General features: G+C 45.4%; 1 protein-coding gene and 1 pseudogene across 1 annotated transcript; one reads left to right on the top strand and one right to left on the bottom strand.

Annotated features, from left to right (window-relative positions):
* The first annotated feature begins 13,293 nt into the window (after positions 1 to 13,293).
* On the top strand, positions 13,294 to 15,450 carry LOC124674209 (annotated as a pseudogene).
* Positions 15,451 to 16,248: 798 nt separating this feature from the next.
* LOC124673863 (agmatine deiminase-like) lies at positions 16,249 to 20,423 on the bottom strand. Its single transcript, XM_047209906.1, has 10 exons — positions 20,216 to 20,423; positions 18,666 to 18,779; positions 18,471 to 18,566; positions 18,295 to 18,379; positions 17,768 to 17,823; positions 17,594 to 17,672; positions 17,381 to 17,515; positions 17,033 to 17,268; positions 16,781 to 16,936; positions 16,249 to 16,661 (listed from the first exon to the last, which is right to left on the bottom strand). Exons 1-10 carry the CDS (start codon positions 20,306 to 20,308, stop codon positions 16,572 to 16,574), a joined length of 1,140 nt encoding a protein of 379 aa, XP_047065862.1. The 5' UTR covers positions 20,309 to 20,423; the 3' UTR covers positions 16,249 to 16,571.
* Between the last annotated feature and the right edge of the window lie 103 nt (positions 20,424 to 20,526).

Genomic DNA, 20,526 nt, shown 5'->3' on the forward strand with positions numbered 1-20,526 from the left:
AGTTACTAAGGAGCAAACTTAGAGTCATTTGAGGTTCAGCTTTACGATAAGAATCAAAAATTCTAGACCAAGCATCTTTAAAACTCTCCTCATCCCCTTGTTTAAAAGTGAAGACTAACTCCTCAGGTGAAGAAGTAACAGGTGCAGAGCTAGACATGGTAACAAAAGTAAAATGCAAGTAACTAATTTTTTGTGTGTTTTTAATATGGAGAACAAGGCAGTAAATAAAGTAAAACTAGCAACTAATTTTTTTGTGTTTTTAATATAAGAGCAAACAAAGTAGTAAATAAAATAAAGCAAGACAAAAACAAAGTAAAGAGATTGGATGTGGAAGACTCCGTCTGCAGCGTGTCTTGATCTCCCCGGCAACGGTGCCAGAACACAGTCTTGATGCGCGTAGATGACACGTCCGTTGGGAACCCCAAGAGGAAGGTGTGATGCGCATAGCAGCAAGTTTTCCCTCAGTAAGAAACCAAGGTTATCGAACCAGTAGGAGCCAAGAAGCATGTTGAAGGTTGTTGGTGGCGGAGTGTAGTGCGGCGTAACACCAGGGATTTCGGCGCCAACGTGGAACCTGCACAACACAATCACAGAAGTTTGCCCCAACGTAACAGTGAGGTTGTCAATCTCACCGGCTTGCTGTAAACAAAGGATTAAACGTATTGTGTGGAAGATGATGATTGTTTGCGAAGAACAGTAAAGAACAATTGCAGTAGATTGTATTTCAGATGTAAAGAATAGGACCGGGGTCCACAGTTCACTAGTGGTGTCTCTCCCATAAGATAAGCAGATGTTGGGTGAACAAATTACGGTTGGGAAATTGACAAATAAAGAAGGCATAACAATGCACATACATATATCATGATGAGTACTATGAGATTTAATCAGGGCATTACGACAAAGTACATAGACCGCTATCCAGCATGCATCTATGCCTAAAAAGTCCACTTTCAGATTATCATCCGAACCCCTTCCAGTATTAAGTTGTAAACAACAGACAATTGCATTAAGTATGGTGCGTAATGTAATCAACACAAATATCCTTCGACAAAGCATCGATGTTTTATCCCTAGTGGCAACAGCATATCCACAACCTTAGAACTTTCTGTCACTGTCCCAGATTTAATGGAGGCATGAACCCACTATCGAGCATAAATACCCCCTCTTGGAGTCACAAGTATCAACTTGGCCAGAGCCTCTACTAGAAACGGAGAGCATGCAAGAACATAAATAACATATATGATAGATTGATAATCAACTTGACATAGTATTCAATATTCATCGGATCCCAACAAACACAACATGAAGAATTACAGATAGATGATCTTGATCATGATAGGCAGCTCACAAGATCTAACATGATAGCACAATGAGGAGGAGACAACCATCTAGCTACTGCTATGGACCCATAGTCCAGGGGTGGACTACTCACACATCGATCCGGAGGCGATCATGGCGATGAAGAGACCTCCGGGAGATGATTCCCCTCTCCGGCAGGGTGCCGGAGGCGATCTCCTGAATCCCCCGAGATGGGATTGGCGGCGGTGGCGTCTCTAGAGGGTTTTCCGTATCGTGGTTCTTGGTACTGGGGGTTTCGCGACGAAGACTTTAAGTAGGCGGAAGGGCAGGTTCGGGAGAGTCACGAGGGGCCCACACAACAGGCCGGCGCGGCCAGGGCTTGGGCCGCGCCGCCCTGGTGTGTCGCCACCTCGTGGCCCCACTTCGTTTCCTCTCCGGTCTTCCGGAAGCTTCGTGCAAAAATAGGACCCCGGGCGTTGATTTCGTCCAATTCCGAGAATATTTCCTTACTAGGATTTCTGAAACCAAAAACAGCAATCGGCTCTTCGGCATCTCGTCAATAGGTTAGTGCCGGAAAATGCATAAATATGACATATAATGTGTATAAAACATGTGAGTATCATCATAAAAGTAGCATGGAACATAAGAAATTATAGATACGTTTGGGACGTATCAGTAAGCAGCAAAACGTTGGTACCATCCGCGAGGAACCTGCTTCTATCCATAGAGGGACTTGTGGAGGCGACAGACATGGTCAGGGCGAGAGTCATCAACAAAACCAGGTGGTTGCTGACAGTAGACCACTTCATCCAGGTTGCCATTGAGAAAAGCATTCTTGACATCGAGCTGGCGGATGGCCAAGAGCTGGAGATCGCAATGGTGAGGATGAGACGAATGGTGGCAGGCTTGACAACAGGACTAAATGTCTCATCATAGTCCGGGATGCTGAGAGTATCCATGAACCACCCAGCGAGCCTTGTGTCGAGCAAGAGTGTCGTCCGAGTGAAATTTGTGCCGAAAGATCCATTTACCGGTGAACACATTTGCATTAGGAGGGCAAGGAACAAGCGACCAGGTATTGTTGTCAAGAAGAGCCTGGTGTTCATCCGCCATAGCAGCACGCCAAAGAGGGTCCTTGAGAGCCTGGCGAAAGGTGGTTGGAACCGGAGACACAGATGTGGTGACGGCGGAGAGGTTCAGCCGATCAGGGCGTCGCAGCACCCTGCCAGACCGTGTTGTGCGTGGAGGCTCAGGCGGTGTCGAGGCAGCGCCGGTGGAGCTGGTTGACGCAGCAGCGTCTGGTGCCGTGGCAGAGGAGGTAGGCACGGCAGCCGGGCGGAGAGCCACGGCAGGCTGGCGCGGTGCCACGGCAGGCTGGCGCGACGCAGCCGAGGCGCGTGGCGCAGGAGAAGCAGACGGCTGTCCGTTGGTGGCCGGGACGCGCGCCGAAGCTGCAGCCGTGGACACTGGAGGGTCGGTGAAGAGGAAGTCCAAGCGCCGAGGAGGGGAAACCCCTTGCTGTGCCACGAGCTGAAAGGGAAATACAGTCTCATTGAAAATAACATGACGGGAGATTAGTATTTTGCATGTCGATCGATTGAAACAACGATACCCTTGATGATTGGACGGATAGCCAAGAAACACACAAGGAACTGATCGGTGACTGAGTTTGTGTTTGGCGGTGGAGGCAATGTTTGGGTAACAAAGGCAGCCGAACACGCGAAGTGTGTCGTAGGGAGGAGGACGACCATGGAGATGTTCATACGGCACACCCGATGCTATTGCTTTGCATGGTCTCCTATTGATCAAATAGGTGGCAGTAGCAAGAGCTTCAGCCCAGAAAGTGGACGGAAGATGGGCGTGGAACAGGAGCGTGCGCATGGTGTCATTGAGGGTACGGATGGCCCTCTCTGCTTTGCCATTCTGTTGAGATGTGTAGGGACACGATAGGCGCAAGGCCTTACCATGCGTGGCGAGAAGAGACTCAACGGCGAAGTTAACGAACTTAGTGCCATTATCTGCTTGCAAACATCGTATGGTGGCGCCAAACTGTGTGCGAGCATAAGAGAAAAAGGTGGCGAGTGTACGCGAGGCACATGATTTCTGGCGTAAGGGGAATGACCAATAGAAGTGTGAGAAGTCATCAACGATAACAAGGTAGTATCGAAAACCAGAATTACTGATAATAGGTGATGTCCACAAATCACAATGTATCAAATCAAAGATGGCGCTAGTCGCTGACACAGACAAACTAAATGGCAGCCGTACATGTTTCCCAAGCTGACAAGCATGACAGACAGATGTACGGCGGGCTTTATTGCATTTTATGAAAGATAAACGCTGAAGAGTCGACATAGCATCTTGTCCGGGGTGGCCAAGGCTTTGGTGCCACAAATCAGCGGAGTTGGTGGAAAGCATTGCGGTGGGAGGCTGCCGACGTGGTGTGCCGGGAAAAGTGTAGAGATCTTCGTCGCTATTGCAACGAAGAATCACGCGACGAGTCTTCAGGTCCTTCACAGAGAAACCAAAGGCGTCAAACTCAACAGAACAATTGTTATCACGTGTGAATTTGTGAATAGAAAGAAAATTGCGAATTAAGTGCGGAACAAGAACATGGTTGAGTTTAAAGGTGTGACCACAAGGAGTATGAAAATTAGTGTGACGAGAGGAAGAGATTGGCACAGTCTGGTCATTGCCGACAGTGACAAAGTGTGGAGACGAGAGGGGTGCTGTGAAGGAGATGTTACCATCATCATTGGTCATATGTGATGACACTCCGGAGTCCATGACCCAACCACCCTGCTGCATGACGTTGTTGAGGGCAGCGATGAGGGTGGAGTTGTCCCACGACGTCGAGGCCGACGACGACGCAGCAGCCTTGTACAGGGGGGCGCTCGTGGTGGTGTAAGCCGCTTGGGGCGTGGGCCGAGGATTCCCGGGCCGGACGTGCGCGCCACTACGAACCTCCAAGGGAGAAGCACACCCACGGGCCAGCAGGTGCGGGAGCAGCGGCGCGGGAGGGGCCACCGCCGTTTCGTCCGCCGGTCTTCGTCTTGGGCTTGTAGGCTGGCTTGGGCTTGCCGGAGGTGGAGGAATCACCACGGCAGGCGGTGCCGGTGCATGTTGGAGGAGGATCCCGAGCCTGGGCGACGATGGCGGTCGAGGCAGCGTTGGCCTGCGGCATCTCCTCCATAAGAAGCATGATGCGGACGTGGAGAAACATCGGCAGCGGCTCGGTCATGGAGATGATCGTGGCGGCGGAGGAGAACCGCGGACTGAGGCCGCGCAGCGTGTTGAGGACGAGGGCCCGGTTGTTCACTGGGGAGTCGTTGTCGGCGAGCGCGTCGGAGAGCTGCTTCTGACGGCGGCAGTAGGCGGTGATCGACATGTCCCCCTGCACAAGTTGACGAAAATCGTTGTCGAGGTAGATCGCCTTACTGGCTTTGTTGGCGGAGAACAGCTCGAGGATGGCGAGCCAGAGCTGGCGCGCCGTCTGGTTACTGGCGAGCACCATGTCCGCGACATCCTCGTCGCTGGCGGCGTGCATGGTGTTGAGGACGGTGTAGTCGTCGGAGGTCCAAGCGAGGTCGGTGGCGGCGGCGGCGACGGTGCCGTCGATGTGGCCGAGAAGACCGGACCGGCCGAGCAACGCACGCATGTAGATAGCCCACTTGGTGTAGTTGGCGGCCTCGAAGGAGAGGACAACCCGGCCAAGTTGGCGTGGAGCACCGGCGGGAGCAACGCCGCCGGCTGGAACGATCGCGCCAGAGATCCCATCGAGGTGGGTGGGGTGCGACATCGGGGCGAAGGAGGGAGGCGCGGAGCGGCGGCTAGGGTTTGTAGATCGTTTTTAGTCTGATACCATGTAGGAATCGTGAGAGAGGAAGGTTTGGGGAAGCCTCGCACGTAATGACGTGGGGTTCCTGGGTATTTATATAGGGCTCAAAGGCCAATTAGGGTTAGGGTTACATAAATATGTTACATAAGATATACACGCTATATACACGCTAACAATTATATTCGCATATGGTTGATTTTGTAGAAAGCGTGAGTGTATAGATCCACTATCGCAAAAGGTTGTAGGGTAAACTAGCGTATCACTATATTTTATGATGGCTTAATATAAGATTTGCTCATATAAATAATAGGCATCACAATCACAACTCAGTTATATGTATAAAGATTCATCAAGACTTCTATGCCTCGTGTAGAAATTCAATCTATCTTACAAGAAAAATTATAATCCTCTTGATTCAGGTTTAGCTTCAGTCAACATCTATGCACCCCAATCTAAATTCTTTGATTTAGGATTTGGCTAATAAATAATTGATGACGTCCCATATCTTGATTTACGTTTGGCTTCCGTCAACATCTATGCACCGCAATCTGACTATCAGATAGATTGGATTAAGGGCATCTTCATCGCCGACGCAAAATATATCTAAAAATGTTCGCGCGCGTTCATTTACAGCGGCCCACGGATACCAAATCGGTTGTACAGAGCCTCTGAGTCCATTTATGTCGGGTATACCCAATGGGCCGATGCATTTTTTACTGACAACGTGAAGGTCGGTAATAGCGATTTAACGTCCTATCAACCCCTGCTGTCAGCGATTACCGCTTCCTACGGAGGACGTTTACTATACACAGGGTCATAGACTCATTTTCTTGCCAATTTTTACCATAATTTGTAGCGCCAAATTTCTTAGCCACACTTTTGGGCTGTCATATTTACCGAACTTTAGGTTACTAAAATATGAATGGGAACGAAGACACCCCCTAAAATACGATCACTACAAGTCTTTGGACAGCGACATGGCAGGCTTCCACGCTATAAATAAGACAACCAAACAAGTCGGAGGAGCCCAAAATGCTCTTAGAGCATCTCCACCGGTGGGCCTTAAATAGGCGCCGACAAGGGCGCTGACACTATCGTATGGGGAGCGCTAGTAGAGCATCCTCTATTTGGGGATGTTTCTCCCACACCGGCGACCCCGATAGATTTAGAAAGTTAGATTCAAATTTTTAAAACGTTATTCATACGAAGTTCGAACGAAATTTGTACAAATTTAACGCGAATTCAAACTAAAAAACAAAACAAAAACATCTAGCGGCGCTGGGAGTCGAAGGCGATGAAGTCCTGGTCGTCGCCGTCATCGCTGGATGGCCCGAAGGACCAGCTGTCATCCTCGTTGGCCTCCTCCTCATCGGCCTTCTCCTTTGGCGTCGGCAGCTCCGATGGTCCAGTGAGGTCGACGTAGTTGGCGCCGTGGTCCCTGGCAGACCACACCGCCGCCTGCCGCGGGTTCAGCGAAATATGCCGGTAGTCTTCGTCGATGGAGCGGCTGACCATGAACTGTAGGGCGCGGAACTCCTCGTCGTCGCCGTCGCCACGGAGGGCCGCCTGCGCCTCGGCCTCCTTCTCCCACCATTTCTTCTTCGCCGGTGGAAGTGGTGGTGAGGCCGCGGCGTCCTCCTCCTTGACGCGGGAGCGGCAGCCTGACCCCGTCATCCGACGGGCCGAAGCAGAGGACGCGCGCCTCGCCTCGTCGCGGATGACGACGCCTCCGGAAGGACGCGCGGGCGTGGCCGAGCGCGTGCGCGCGATGGCAGATGACGACCCGGTGCGCGAGCTTCCGGACGCCGCAGTCCTTTCCGACGCCCTCTGCAGGGTCGGCGCCGGCGCCATGCCCACCGCCTGTGGGAAGTACAACAGGTCCCGTTGCCTGTCGCCGCGGACGCGCGGATGGATGCCGTACTAGCGGAGCGTGTTGTCAACGTCACGGTCGTACCACCAGGCACGGGGGCCGACGGTGTTGAAGCGGCAGCTCGAGCGGATGGCCGTTTGCGTGAGCTCGACGGCGCGCTCGTCTTCGAAACGCCGTGCCCAGGCCGGTCTGTCGAGAGCATTGTCCGGCAAGCTCCTCTCCTCCGGCGTCATCAGGCTCCGCCGTTCCCTGGCGAGGGCCCGCGTCTGTGCTCCTGCCGGTGGCGGCGGCGGCACGGCGAAGCCGCCGTTGGAGACGTGCCAGCCGTGCGGCAATTTGTACTGTACTGGCACGGGGATGCGGTGCCAGTACAGTACGTCGGCCTCGTCGAGGCTAAGCTGCAGCGAGCGGAGCACGCCGCCGCTGCCGCCGGCCTGGTCGTTGTGCGCCATCGTCGGCGGGGTGCGTGGGAGGTTTGCGCGGCGGTTGGATGGCGGGGAACAGAGAGAAATGCGCGCCGATGGGGTTTTAAGGGAGGCGGCGGCCGCGCATTGAAGGCGCATGGGTAAGGTAGGTGGACGCCGCGTGGCCAGTCGCCGCCCTCGCCATTTGGGTTTCCACGCAGGAGGCCATTAACGCCGATGACCAACCTCCCCGTGTCGTTTCTGATGCGAACCGCCGCGTCCTCTCGTTGACAAGGCTCCCCACCCGTGAAAACCGTCGTTCCACGAGGCGCCGGCGCACCCGATTTGCGCCCTTGGCCAAGGGACCGGCACAGGGTTGCCAGCGGTTCTATTGGGCTCGAAAAACCGCCAGCGCCATTTGGGACGCACCGGTGTGAGCCTATTTTCGCTGCTGACCCCCAAAACACTATCTGGATCGGGCGCCGGTGGAGATGGTCTTAGCATGCACCAGCACATGCTCGGGAAGTTAAAGTTTGATCTAAATCATCCGAACCGGTCTGTATATGGAACTCTCCTTGACCGCATCCCTCCTTCTTCTCCTCCTCATATGTCTCCTACCAGTTAGAAAAGATGTACGGTTCACGTTTCTTGTGCCCTGGAAACTACCAGTCAAAGACTTCCAGCAAAGTACAGTTCAAGTTGCTCTTGATATTTTCTTTTTGCTAGAATCATTTTTGAGATAATTTTTGGCAGTTATGAGTTAGCTAATTCGAAGAATATAAGTTGTGAGTTTTTTTAGATGTATCCTTAAATTTGTTCAAGCATCCACTGTGTGAACTGCCACCCAAGCTGATTGAGCCAAACCACTCGTGAGTCGTGAGCACTTCATATATGGGCGGTGACTCCTAATTGCATTGTAAATGCAGAAATTTTGATCTCAGTTATCTCAAGCCATCGATTTGATTTACTATTGCGTTGCATTTTTGTGTTGTGAAAACTATTCCTTCGACACCCCTCTTTGACCAAGTGATGCTAACATCCAAATAATTGTCTAAATAATTATGTGATATTTTCAAATTTTCTAGTTATAGTACTGCAAGATATGAATCAAAGCCACAATGAAGCTGGAACTGTAGCTATTGTTTTTATTTCTCAAAGATAGATCTACTTTTGTGCACGATCTCTTAGTTTTTTCGAAATGGGGAGTTTGACCCCGGCTTCTGCATCATGATGATGCACACGGCCTTTTATTAATATCAAGTATAATTAAGTCTTACATCTCACGTATCTCAAACATGGCCTATAGTTGATACAAAAATCAACCATCGGAATAAAAAGAGCATAGTAAAACTACACATCATTGTAGCTACTAGTATGACGCCAACCAGTCTGGCACAAGATATCCTGAGCGACCGTCAGGAGCCGTGTGCATCCAGAAACCATGGCATCCCGTAATCCCTCCGGCGAAAGGAGAGCCCATAGCTGAACCCAGTGAGCCATCATGTGAATAACCTGCAAATAATGAAAAGATTGTTTTTTGTTAAAGATAATATCATTTCTTGCCATCCAAATAGATCAACATAAAGCGGAAACCCCAACGCGGATAAACGCTTTAGATTGTCTATCTACTCCATTTAACCAATTATCAAACATATTTGTAATATTGGTTAGAGGTGAAAGATCAAAAGTGAAATTAACTGTACGACAAAGCAGTTTAGCTAAAGGGCAGTCAATGAATAGATGTTCAACGGTTTCTTGTGCACCACAAAAAAAACACACTTCATACGACCATTCCAATTCCGTTTAGCTAAATTGTCTTTAGTTAACAAAACTTTATTACTAAGGAACCACATAAATATCCGAATCTTCAAAGGAACTTTAACCTTCCACAAATATTTTCTCAAATAAAGGGTATGATCGCTCATAAGATCTTCATACATAGATTTAACCGTAAAATTACCATTGGATGTCAATCCCCAAACAAAACGATCCCTCTCAGCATTTAAATTTATCGTCATTAGTTTTTGGCATAACTGCAACCATACATCCCATCTGTTCCCCAGCAGTGCCCGTCTGAAACTAATATTCAATGGGTTTTGGGCTAACACATGAGCCACTGTTACATCTTTGTGACGCACAATATTATATAATGACGGATATTGATTGGCCAGAGGGGTTTTCCCTAACCACGTATCTTCCCAAAAACGAGTACTCATACCATTACCAATTTTAAAGAAACCTCTATTAAAAACTCCTCTTTTACTCGCATTAAACCATTCCAAAAGGAAGAATCTGTGGGCCTCGGTTGTATTGCCGATAAAGTCTTATTCCTTAAGTACTTATTATGTAATAATTCCTGCCACACCCCATCTTCATTAAGCAACTTAAACAACCATTTACTCAATAAGCATTTATTTTTTAGTTCAAGTACTTCAATACCTAAACCGCCTTGATCCTTAGGCCGACAAACAATATTTTATTTTGTAAGCCTATATTTTTTCTTATTTTCATCAGATTGCCAGAAAAACCTAGATCTATAAAAATCCAATCTTTTCCTTACCCCGACAGGTACTTCTAAGAAGGATAACATGAACATAGGTAGGTTAAAACTAAATTAATAAGAACCAATCTATCCTCATAAGATAAAAGCTTTTCTTTCCAGCATCCTAGTTTGCTTTCAAACCTTGTTTCAACTGGATACCAATCAGAATTTCTGAGTTTTCTGTAATGGATCGGGATACCTAAATATCGAAAGGGGAGAGATCCAACATCACACCCAAAGATCTGTTTATATTCGTCCTCTTCATCCTTCGCCTTTCCAAAGCAAAAGAGCTCACTTTTATGGAAATTAATTTTAAGTCCCGACAGTTCTTCAAAAATACATAAAATTAGCTTCATATTCACAGCTTTAAGTAAGTCATGTTCCAAAAAAAGGATTGTATCATCGGCATATTGTAGTATAGAGATGCCCCCCTCAACAAGATGAGGAATTAGCCCTCCGATTTGACCATCATTTTTTGCACGTTCAATCAAAATGGCAAGCATATCTACAACAATGTTAAATAACATTGGGGACAAAGGACCCCCTTGCCGCAAACCTTTTTTTGTTTGAAAATAATGACCAATATCATCATTTACTTTAACTCCCACACTCCCACCTTGTACAAATTTCTGAATTAAGCTACACCATTCCGTAGCAAAACCTTTCATTCTCAAGGTTTGTTGTAGGAAAGACCACTTAACCTTATCATATGCTTTCTCAAAATCAATCTTAAATAATTATTACTAATTTGTTGACGTAAATAAACTCAGGCTTTCTCAAACCATTTAAACCACAATCTAGATGTTAGAATCACCTAGAGGCTAGTGTCAATGCATACCGAGTTTCAAACACTTAACATGGAAGTTACAATCGGATTATTGTCTAGCGATATGTATAGTGGCTTGCGAGGCTGCGACACAATTTCAAAGTGGAAGACTTTTGATACACATACAATTATCAGTACTGCTACATTTTTCTTTGAGATGATATGATATCAGTACTGCTACCGAGCACTGTCTCAGTATGTATTTCTTCTCTACCTCGCCACACGCAAACTATTGCCTTGAGAGAGCAAGAATAAATGATCGGATCGTTACTGCAGTTGAGATCATGGTATGCCTTTACTCATCGCCGCTCATCTACGACCGGCTGCTGCTACGTGATGCAGTGTATGCCACCTCCCAGCACGATCTCTCTTGCGCGGATCCATTCAAATCATCTAAGGGCCCGTTCGATCCACAGGAATTCTGAAGGAATTTCACGGGCGTAGTTTCCTTTGGAAATTTTTCCTATAGGACTGTTCGCTTCGAGGGAATGCGGTCGAGCTGTTCCATTGGAAAGTTTTCCTCTCCCGTACTTTTCAGAGGAAAAGAAACATCCACTCAGACCAAAGGAAACGGCAGCAGCAAAGTTTCCCGTCGACCGCACGTCCCTTCTTTTTTATTCCTGCAGTTTTGATAACCCGCAGTTTTGATAACCCGCAGTTTCGCTTTGTACAGCTAACCCAATTCCTGTACAGGTTTGGGTTCCTTTGTTTTTCAAACCCGCAGACCGAACGAGGCCTAACCTTACAGTGATTATTCCTTCCACAGCCAGTCATGGCTTGCTTCAGCCTCGCAAGCTGACAGTGATCTTTACCACCTCTATCTGCCGCCCTGTTGCATCCGTGGACCGAGTGCCTTAACCGATATATATCTCATACGGTGGTTCATTCTCATCGTCCGTCCATGACAGGAAGATCACGCCGGGTTTACTGACTTATACTGTGCATAATAGGTACTTACTAGTTACTGCTACATCATCCTTGACTTCTCTTAATTGTTTCGCCTAACTTTCCTCCTGTACATTACAAGCCGGTTCCATCTACCAGTAGCTGCGCATCTATATATTTAGTCAGATCTTGCGAAGTTTCCTCAGAAAGCACTTGCGTCTGGTGATCGAAGGAGTCGAAGCTCGTACTGAGGCAGATATATGCTTCTGTCGTTTCTACAAATCACTTGAGCTTTGTTATAGCGCGCGGCGCATTACATCCCAACTTAAGGTTGGTTGTACTGTACGTATCAGATGAATACTGAGTACTACATTGTAGCTTTTGTTTCTTATTTGAGTACACCACGTCTTTCTAACTAGATGGACTGCACTACTCTAGATCTGACGAGCTAAGCCATCTGCTACGTTAGTTTCATGGTCTGATCAGTTACTACTTGAAGCAGTTTACTTCTATTTTCCCGACGAGTGTATTTTTCTAAGGTGATCGAACACTAGAAATCATAATGCACAGTACTCCTTTTGGCCAAGAAAACAATCTCTAGCAAACACCCTACGAAAGGTGGTGGTGAACAATTTCCGCTAATGTCTAGGGCCTTTCCCGGACCGATTTTTGGGCAGCCTTGGATAGGCCTACTTTCAACAGCTTGTAATATGGAACGTCTAAGCATTCTATATCTGTAGGGGCGCGCGAGACGTGGTTCACATTCCAGACGGCACTGATATCAGAACGACAAAAGTCATCACGGTTTCATGCAGAACTTTTGGTGAACCCTCACCTTTATTTGATAGCCACACTTCCGGAAAGATAAAAATATATATCAACTAAAAAGAATCATATCCAACAACAGGTTTCATATAGTAGAGTTCATGGCCTAACCTGATTCCGTTATATCAACTAGAAATATTCATATCCAACAACATGTTTCATATAGTAAAATTTGTGGCCTAACCCTGATTCCAATAACGGAAGAACGAAATATGTGAAATATATGTGTTCACAGAAAAAGTAGGGATGAGTTTAGCTTTCTGCTACATTATGCATGGTTACCGTAGGCTCCATTATATGGGTTTTTATCCAATAAATACTTATTTTGTTGTTTCTGCAATAATATAAATGTCCAAAGAAGTAAAAATGGTAACATGCATGTTTATCCATGCATGATATATTGTTGTATGCAAATTAATATGCTTTGGTCTAAGCCAATTTCTGTTATGAATATTTTATTCTTGCTAGGGTTCATTTTCCACATGCATAATGCATCAAAAATATGTCTCGCACATTAATTTTTTTCTTGAAATACTGATAGTCCAGTTTTAAATAGCCAAGTCATGTTTTGCAGGTTTACTACTCCCTCCGTGTAAAAATAGGTGTCCCAACTTTATCTAGATATGGATGTATCTCTAACTAAAATGCATCTAGATACATCCATATCTAGACAAAAGTGAGACATCTATTTTAGACGGAGAGAGCAATAATGGTACACATTTATAGTGTATCTATAATCAAAAACATAAAGTAAGACTAATGTGCTATTTGTGTTCTTGTATCGCTAATTATAGGAACTGCAATATGGACTTGACAATTAGCGCCCTGTGGATGGTATTAGCTCTTTTTTTCATCACTACAGTACTCACCAAAATTGCAAATGAAAGAATTACCTATGATCCTGTGTGTACACTACCACCTCCACCTGAGATGAGGGGTATTGCTCTTTTGAGACTCTTACCTACTCTGTGTACAAAGGGCCCTGAAGCAACAATGCATGATCTGTATAATAATTTCGGCAGTATCTTCACAGTAAGTTTTATTTGGAAAAGAATAACTTTTTTGGTTGGACGAGAGGCATCTGTTATTTTCTTCCAAGGGTTGGAGTCAGAGGTTACCCAAGGAGATATAAACGAGTTTACCGTGCCCATGTTTGGCCAAGAGATTGGCTTTGTTGTAGATTACAATACTCGAATGGAGCAAACTCGTTTCTTTGTCGAGTCTCTGAGGCCAACGCAACTAAGAAGCTATGTTGATCCCATGCTTCAGGAAGTGGAGGTAAGTACACCTTTGATCTCCACGAGCATTTTATGTTCTTTTTAAGCACAAGCTTCCAATTAATTAATTAATTCATTTGGTTATATATCATACGTTGGGAAAATTCTGCCGTTTTGCTACGTACATGTTAGTTAGTCTACATTTATATAATCATGTGAAAACTTAGATATACTTTTTTATGTAGTTAGAAATATAATGTAGTATTAAATGTCCATTTATAGGTTACATTTGTGCTCTTATAAGTCTACAATGACGTGCCGTCAATGTCCTATATGGTTCATCAAAGAATTGCTCATTGGGTTGGCTTTTCTGATAGCCCTATGGACTTGATTTGATGGCCACTGTATTTCAAATTTTCAATTATGGACTTTTTGCAAAATAAATATTCTAAGGAAAAATAATACTTTGGATGACATAATAATAACAATCACAGTAATACAAAAATTAGATGGCAAGACAACTTCACGTTATTTGTTGCGTGAAATGAGAAAATAACTGCATGCGGTTAATTACAGCGTGTCGAACAAAAATGTAGTCTACCCACACTGCAAATGAGAACAACACTTCCCGCAAAAGCATCTTATGTGTAATTTTTCTTAATGATGCTAGTGTTAGAAACTTGCCTTGCATCTTTGTTAAGGATTCGATTTACTGACAATGTATTAATGTATTTATGTTCCACGGAAATATTTCGCAAAATGGGGAGAAGAAGGGGTAGTCGATCTGAAACATGAATTTGAGGAACTAATTATGTTGATTTCAAGTCGATGCCTTGTCAGAAAAGAGGTCAGAGAGAAGATGGTTGGCCAGTTCTCCAAATTGTTTCATGAAATTGAGTAAGGTGTGAACTTTGCTAGTTTCATGTTCCCATACATCACTATTCCAGTAAATCGTCCGCGTGACAGAGCACGAATCAAGCTTACAGAAATACTATCTGAGGTTGTTAGGTCACGCAAGAGCTTCAAGCGTGTCGAGGAGGATGTGCTCTAGAGATTTATTGATTCAACATACAAAGATGGCAGGGCCACAACCATAGAAGAAGTCAGCGGGATGATCCTTGCCTTGATCTTTGCGGGAAAGCACACAAGCGCAACGACTAGCACGTGGACTGGAGCTTGCCTTTTAAGCCATGAGAATTTCTTAGATGCTGCTTTAGAGGAGCAAAAGTGTATAATTGGAAAATACAATGACAAGATAGACTACCGTATATTATCATAGATGGGCACTCTGCACAACTGCATCAAAGAAGCGGCACGTATGCACCCTGCATTGCCGACGTTAGTCCGCCAAGTAAAAAAGGATATCACCATTCGCGGAAAAGAGGGCAATGAATATGCCATCCCCAAAGGTAACATCTTAGTAAACCTTGTAATGGTGAACGGTATGTTGCCACACATTTACAAGGATCCTGAGGTGTTTGATCCAGATCGATTTAGTCCTGGAAGGGAGGAGGACAAAGCTGGTGGTAAATTCTCTTACACGTCTTTCGGTGGTGGAAGACATGCATGTGGTGGTGAGGCTTATGCCTACATGCAAATTAAAATTATATTTACCCATACGCTGAGGAATTTTGAACTCAAGCTCATTTCTTCTTTTCCCAAGCCAGACTGGACCAAGTTTATGCCAGAACCTAAAGGGACACTCATGGTGAGCTACAAGAGATTTCAGTTGCCTAGCAACTAAGATATTTCACCATGCCTCAACATGTATTTTCGTGGATGTATCTTTGTGTGTGTGTAGCTTTCCTACGGGCTAAGGCATATCGCACGGGTATTGTTACTTCAGTTATGTGTTTACTTCGACGTCAACTACAATTCTTCAACCGTTTGGCCGGCAGCCCTAGGTGGCCCTATTATGTAAAAGTTCAAAAATAACGAAAGCTTGTTTATGTATGATGAGTCAGGGGTGGAGCTACGCCCCGCGCAACCAGGGCCATGGCCCGGGGCGCAATAATTTAGCCAGACTATTACCCATGTAGATTTCTGATTTGGTTCGGGTTGAGCTCAGTACCACTGCATCTTCTCTGGCCCAACACAACTGAAACGAGCAAACACAGAAATTTCCCCTCACTGCCTCGCCGCAATGCTGCTTCAGCCAAACCACTCATGAGCACTTTATAAATGCGCGTGGACTCTTGATTGCATTATAAATGCAGAAATTTTGACCTCAGTTATCGTGTGCCGTCAATTTGATTTGCTATTGCGTTGCATTTTTGTGTTGTGAAAACTATTCCTTGGACACCACTCTTTGACCGAGTGATGCTAACATCCAAATAATTGTCTAAATAATTATGTGATATTTTCAAATTTTCTACTTATAGTACTGCAAGATATGAATCAAAGCCACAAAGAAGCCAGAATTGTAACTCTTGTTTTTTCTTTCTCAAAGATAGATCTACTTTTATGGCACGATTTCTTAACACTACTATTATTCTTTGACGTAAATAAACTCAGGCTTTCTCAAACCATTTACACCACAATCTAGATGTTAGAATCACCTAAAGACCAATGCCACTGCACACTGAGTATCAAACACTAAACGTGGAAGTTACAATCTGATTATTCTCCAACGATATCTATATATTGGCCTGCAACACAATTTCAAAGTGGGAGGCGTTTGATACACATATAATTATTAATGCTGCTACAATTTTTTTAGATCATATCGGTACTGCTACTGAGCACTGTCTCAGTATGTACCTTCTCTACCTCGCCACACGCAATCTATCACCTTCAGGGAGCAAGAATAAATGATCGGATCGTAACTGCAGTTCAGATCATGGTACGCCTTTCCTCACCGTTCATCTAAGACGGGCGTGCCGGCTGCTGCTGTGTGATGCAGTGTATGTTTCCACCTCCCAGCACGATCTCTCTTGCGCCTTCAACCATCACAACCTGCAGTTCACAGATCCATTCAGCTCATCTAACCTCACAGTAATTATTCCTTTCACAACTAGTAAAAACAGCCATTGCTTGCTTCAGCCTCTCAAGCTGACAGAAGAAGTAAAGCTAACCTCATATTCAGGAAATGCCTTCTGGAGGACCTCACGTGCCTCATCGTCCCGCTGGTTATCGCCAAAAGCAGGTGCTATGATCCCACCATTGGCAGGGTAGAAGTTCACATACGAGGCAGCCAATCTCTTGCCTGGCTCCCTAGCTACAGCATGCCCCTGAAAACAGTCACACGTTTTCGGATCTTTTAAATGGTTTTAAAAATCAGCGTTACGAAGGACCTGTAGTTAAACGACCATAGCTGCAATACTGACCGTTGCATCAACACCATTCCCCTCTTCCTTTGTGATGTATAGAGGCCCTGGTACGTGGATCTTTACCACCTCTATGTGCCGCCCTTTTGCATCGGTGGACTGAGTGAGAACTGACAGTGCCTTAACCGATATCTCATACTGTGGATCATTCTCATCATCGGTCCATGACAAGAGGATCACACCAGGTTTAATGAAACAACATAGGTTGTCAACATGCCCATTTGTATCCTCATCACCTGGAAAATCATCATAACTTTACTTATCAGTAAAATGGTCAAGGAAGCAAAGGAGATGAAACCCTGCAGTTTTAGAACTTCTGTAAGTGACAAAATACTCAGCATTTCTTACCGTAAAGTCCATTGGGTATCCAAATGATCTTTGTGACTCCAAGGAAATCCTTCAGTTCATTCTCTATATCTTGTCTAGTCATGTCGGGGTTTCTGTTTGGGTTTAACAAGCATTCTTCCGTTGTAATGCATGTACCTTTTGTAAATGTGACACAATTGTTAGCAAAATAACAGAAGACAGAAACTGTTTGATCAACAATGATACAACACGTACCTTCTCCATCGACATGGATGCTTCCACCCTCAAGAACCATCTTGTGTGGAAACCTAGGGATCCTCTCAATCTCGAGTATCTGAAAATTAATGGCAGGAGTAGGAAAAAAGTTAAGTACAGTAAGAGGCTAACAAAAGACACCTAGTTTGTTCTTAGGTAGGATTAATTCTTTACTTTCGTGGCAATGTTTCTGTCAAGACTCCAATCATCATAGCAACCACCACCGAGTCCTGCAGGGCAGTAGGATCAGAACATACTGAATTATCATGCAGTGAAGGTGATTACATATTGACTTCTGAAGTCATGAAATTCTTGCTCTGGAAATAGTAGAGTGCTTCAATGCTTTGCTAGTGCCAACCAAGTCCTTTATTGCTTTGTAAAAAAACATGGATCCATGCAAGTTGCTACTGAGACATTGGCATGGGTTGATAACTACACCGTTATAAAGTCTTACTCCCTCCGTTCCAAATTAGTTGACTCATTTGTCGAGATATGCGTAGATCTACACACTAAAACGTTTCTAGATACATGCGAATCTAGACAAAGTTGAATCAATTGATTTGGAACCGGGGGAGTAGCACTGTACCAAAATATAAGATGTTTTGGTAGGCTGTTTTAGCCTACCAAAACATCTTAACTTTTGGAACGGAGGTAGTACTGAATAGATATAGATATACATACTTCAACCTGAAACAACATACCTCCCCATGCGTTAAATTCCCAATCAATTCCCGCCATTGTTTGCTCTGCGAGTCCTATTTCTGATCTGCCTTTACGGATAACAAACTAAAAAACATGCATACACTATTACCATCCCCAGGCACCAGAGTTGGAATCAGAATAGAAGAAAAAAGATACAAAAAAGTAAGTTACGCACAGTGGGACCAGTATCACGAAACCAGGAATCATTCATGCTCATCTCGACCACCCTTATGTTTGGCTGGTGCTGCATCAGTTCGTGGACATGAGGATACTGCCAAAGACAAAAAAAAAAAAAAGTGGAACTGAATATCCTTTGCGTCGCACATGATCATGCATCATTTTGTAACATAGTTCGTGTGAAGTGTGTCACCTGTTCGGCGCTTGCACAAATGGTGACGGGCTCAAACTTTGATATGGCAATTGCAGTTCTCGCAAATGTTATTCGAGCTGGACCAGCATTCTCCCGCCAGTTGTCTGGACGCTCCTAAGATTTCAAAGAGGTGGCAATGTTGATTACAATGCTGCACTTTAAATTGGTCAAGGCATGCTGAGGATGATACACGATGACAGAAGGAAACTACATAGGTCTTTTAAGAAACTATCACATTAATCTATTGTGCTTCCCAGATCATCCTCGTTGATAGGACACTTCACATAAATATATATTATTCAATCATAATAGAAAGTGAGGAAAATAGAATGATGAAGGTTCCCACAAAAAGAAAAAAAGAGGAAGTCCACCAGAAAATGAATGAAAGAACATGTTGCACACACTGAGTAACTGTTACAAATTTCCAAATAGGTGTGGTCGTATGATATTATCAGAAACACTAATATATGTGGTGTTTGTGGTTCATAAGGGATCTTAAATAGTTCATGGCAACAACAGCCACTCCAGTTTAAGAAGCACTAAATGCTGACTGCCTACTCCTTACTGATCCTTTGAAAATCGTAATAATAAATTCTCAGCTGTAGTCTGTAGAGCCAGAAGGGAACGAAAAGTTGGTCGACAGAAAGTGATTAGACAGACAGAGACAAAGCACAACAAGGAACTAGACAGTGTATGTGCTAATAGCGTTAACACAGACAGACAAATAGCTGCAGATCATAGACAACGAGGAGAAGCAATTGTTACGTTGATTGACGGATTGAGCTATTCAGGGAGAAGGAAATACAGCACGTAGTAGAGATTAAAGGTGAACTGAATTTGTGCCGTGTCAGCAAGATTACATTGCTCGATCCAATGCACAACTTTGGTGATATGCTTGTGGGTATGAGAACAAATGCATTCACACCTTGCAAGCGATTCTTTGGATGTAAAATCAGTTGTTCGTGTGAATATAAAAAAAATGCACAAGAAAATACACCATCTCTTCTCCTGCCTATTTATTTAGAAGAGAAAAAAGTCGTCTGATTGGAACAGTTTGTCTGTCTGGCCGGTTCAGAGATTCCACTTGACAAGGAATAGAGTAACCTGACAATGGATTGCAGTATTAAATGCTCAAACTTGACAATTGTTCCTGCTTCCTGCTACCAAGCGCACCTGACATGTGCGTTGATACGTTTATTTGTTGGAACAAATCGACCATACGTATAGTAACACTCTTTGGCTTGCTTACATGCGGGCCATTGACCCACACTTGCCAGTAACTGGCTATGGCAGTAAATCCTGGTGTGTGGATCTGGAACCGAGACGAATCTGGTGGATGAGCAAACAGCTGCCGGGGCAGAGACGGCGCTCCGGCGAGAAAGAACCAAGAGATGCAGACGCGAGCGAGCACATAGCGTTTCTCTAGCCAGAACGGAGCGAATTCGACCGGAATCTATCGGATGAACAGGCGCCGCGGGCGGGACTTGCAGTCGCGAAGGATCGAGACAAACGTAAGAGCGAGAGGGGGAGGGAAAGGGAGGAGTACGTACGGGCCAGCCCATCCAGCACTGCTCGTGCGGCTCCCACTCCGCCGGCATCCGGAACCCCATCTTGGCCGGGCACCCCGCCATGGCCTTCACCATCCTCCCCTCCTCTCTCGCCAAGACGCCAAGACTGGATTATTCTGACGGTCGGCTGTACTGATGAGATGATGCGGGAAGGGAAGGGAAAGGGCAGGGCGGCGCTACAGGAGAGAAATGTGGTGAGGCGGGGCAGGCCAGTCCAGGAGGTCTGCTGCCTGCTAAGAATTGGGCTCACACCGCTGTTTTTAAACTACCCGTAGCAGAGCCTCTCAGATATG

The sequence above is a fragment of the Lolium rigidum genome, chromosome 7 (assembly GCF_022539505.1).
Source record: "Lolium rigidum isolate FL_2022 chromosome 7, APGP_CSIRO_Lrig_0.1, whole genome shotgun sequence".
NCBI lineage: Eukaryota > Viridiplantae > Streptophyta > Magnoliopsida > Poales > Poaceae > Lolium > Lolium rigidum.

Excerpts from the sequence above, each read along its gene's own strand:
- LOC124673863 (XM_047209906.1), bottom strand. The coding sequence starts at position 20,308 with ATGGTGAAGGCCATGGCGGGGTGCCCGGCCAAGATGGGGTTCCGGATG. Across the intron at positions 17,824-18,294 it reads GGAATTTAACGCATGGGGAG|GACTCGGTGGTGGTTGCTAT; the intron begins GTATGTTGTTTC and ends ACTGCCCTGCAG. Across the intron at positions 16,937-17,032 it reads GGAATGGTGTTGATGCAACG|GGGCATGCTGTAGCTAGGGA; the intron begins GTCAGTATTGCA and ends GACTGTTTTCAG.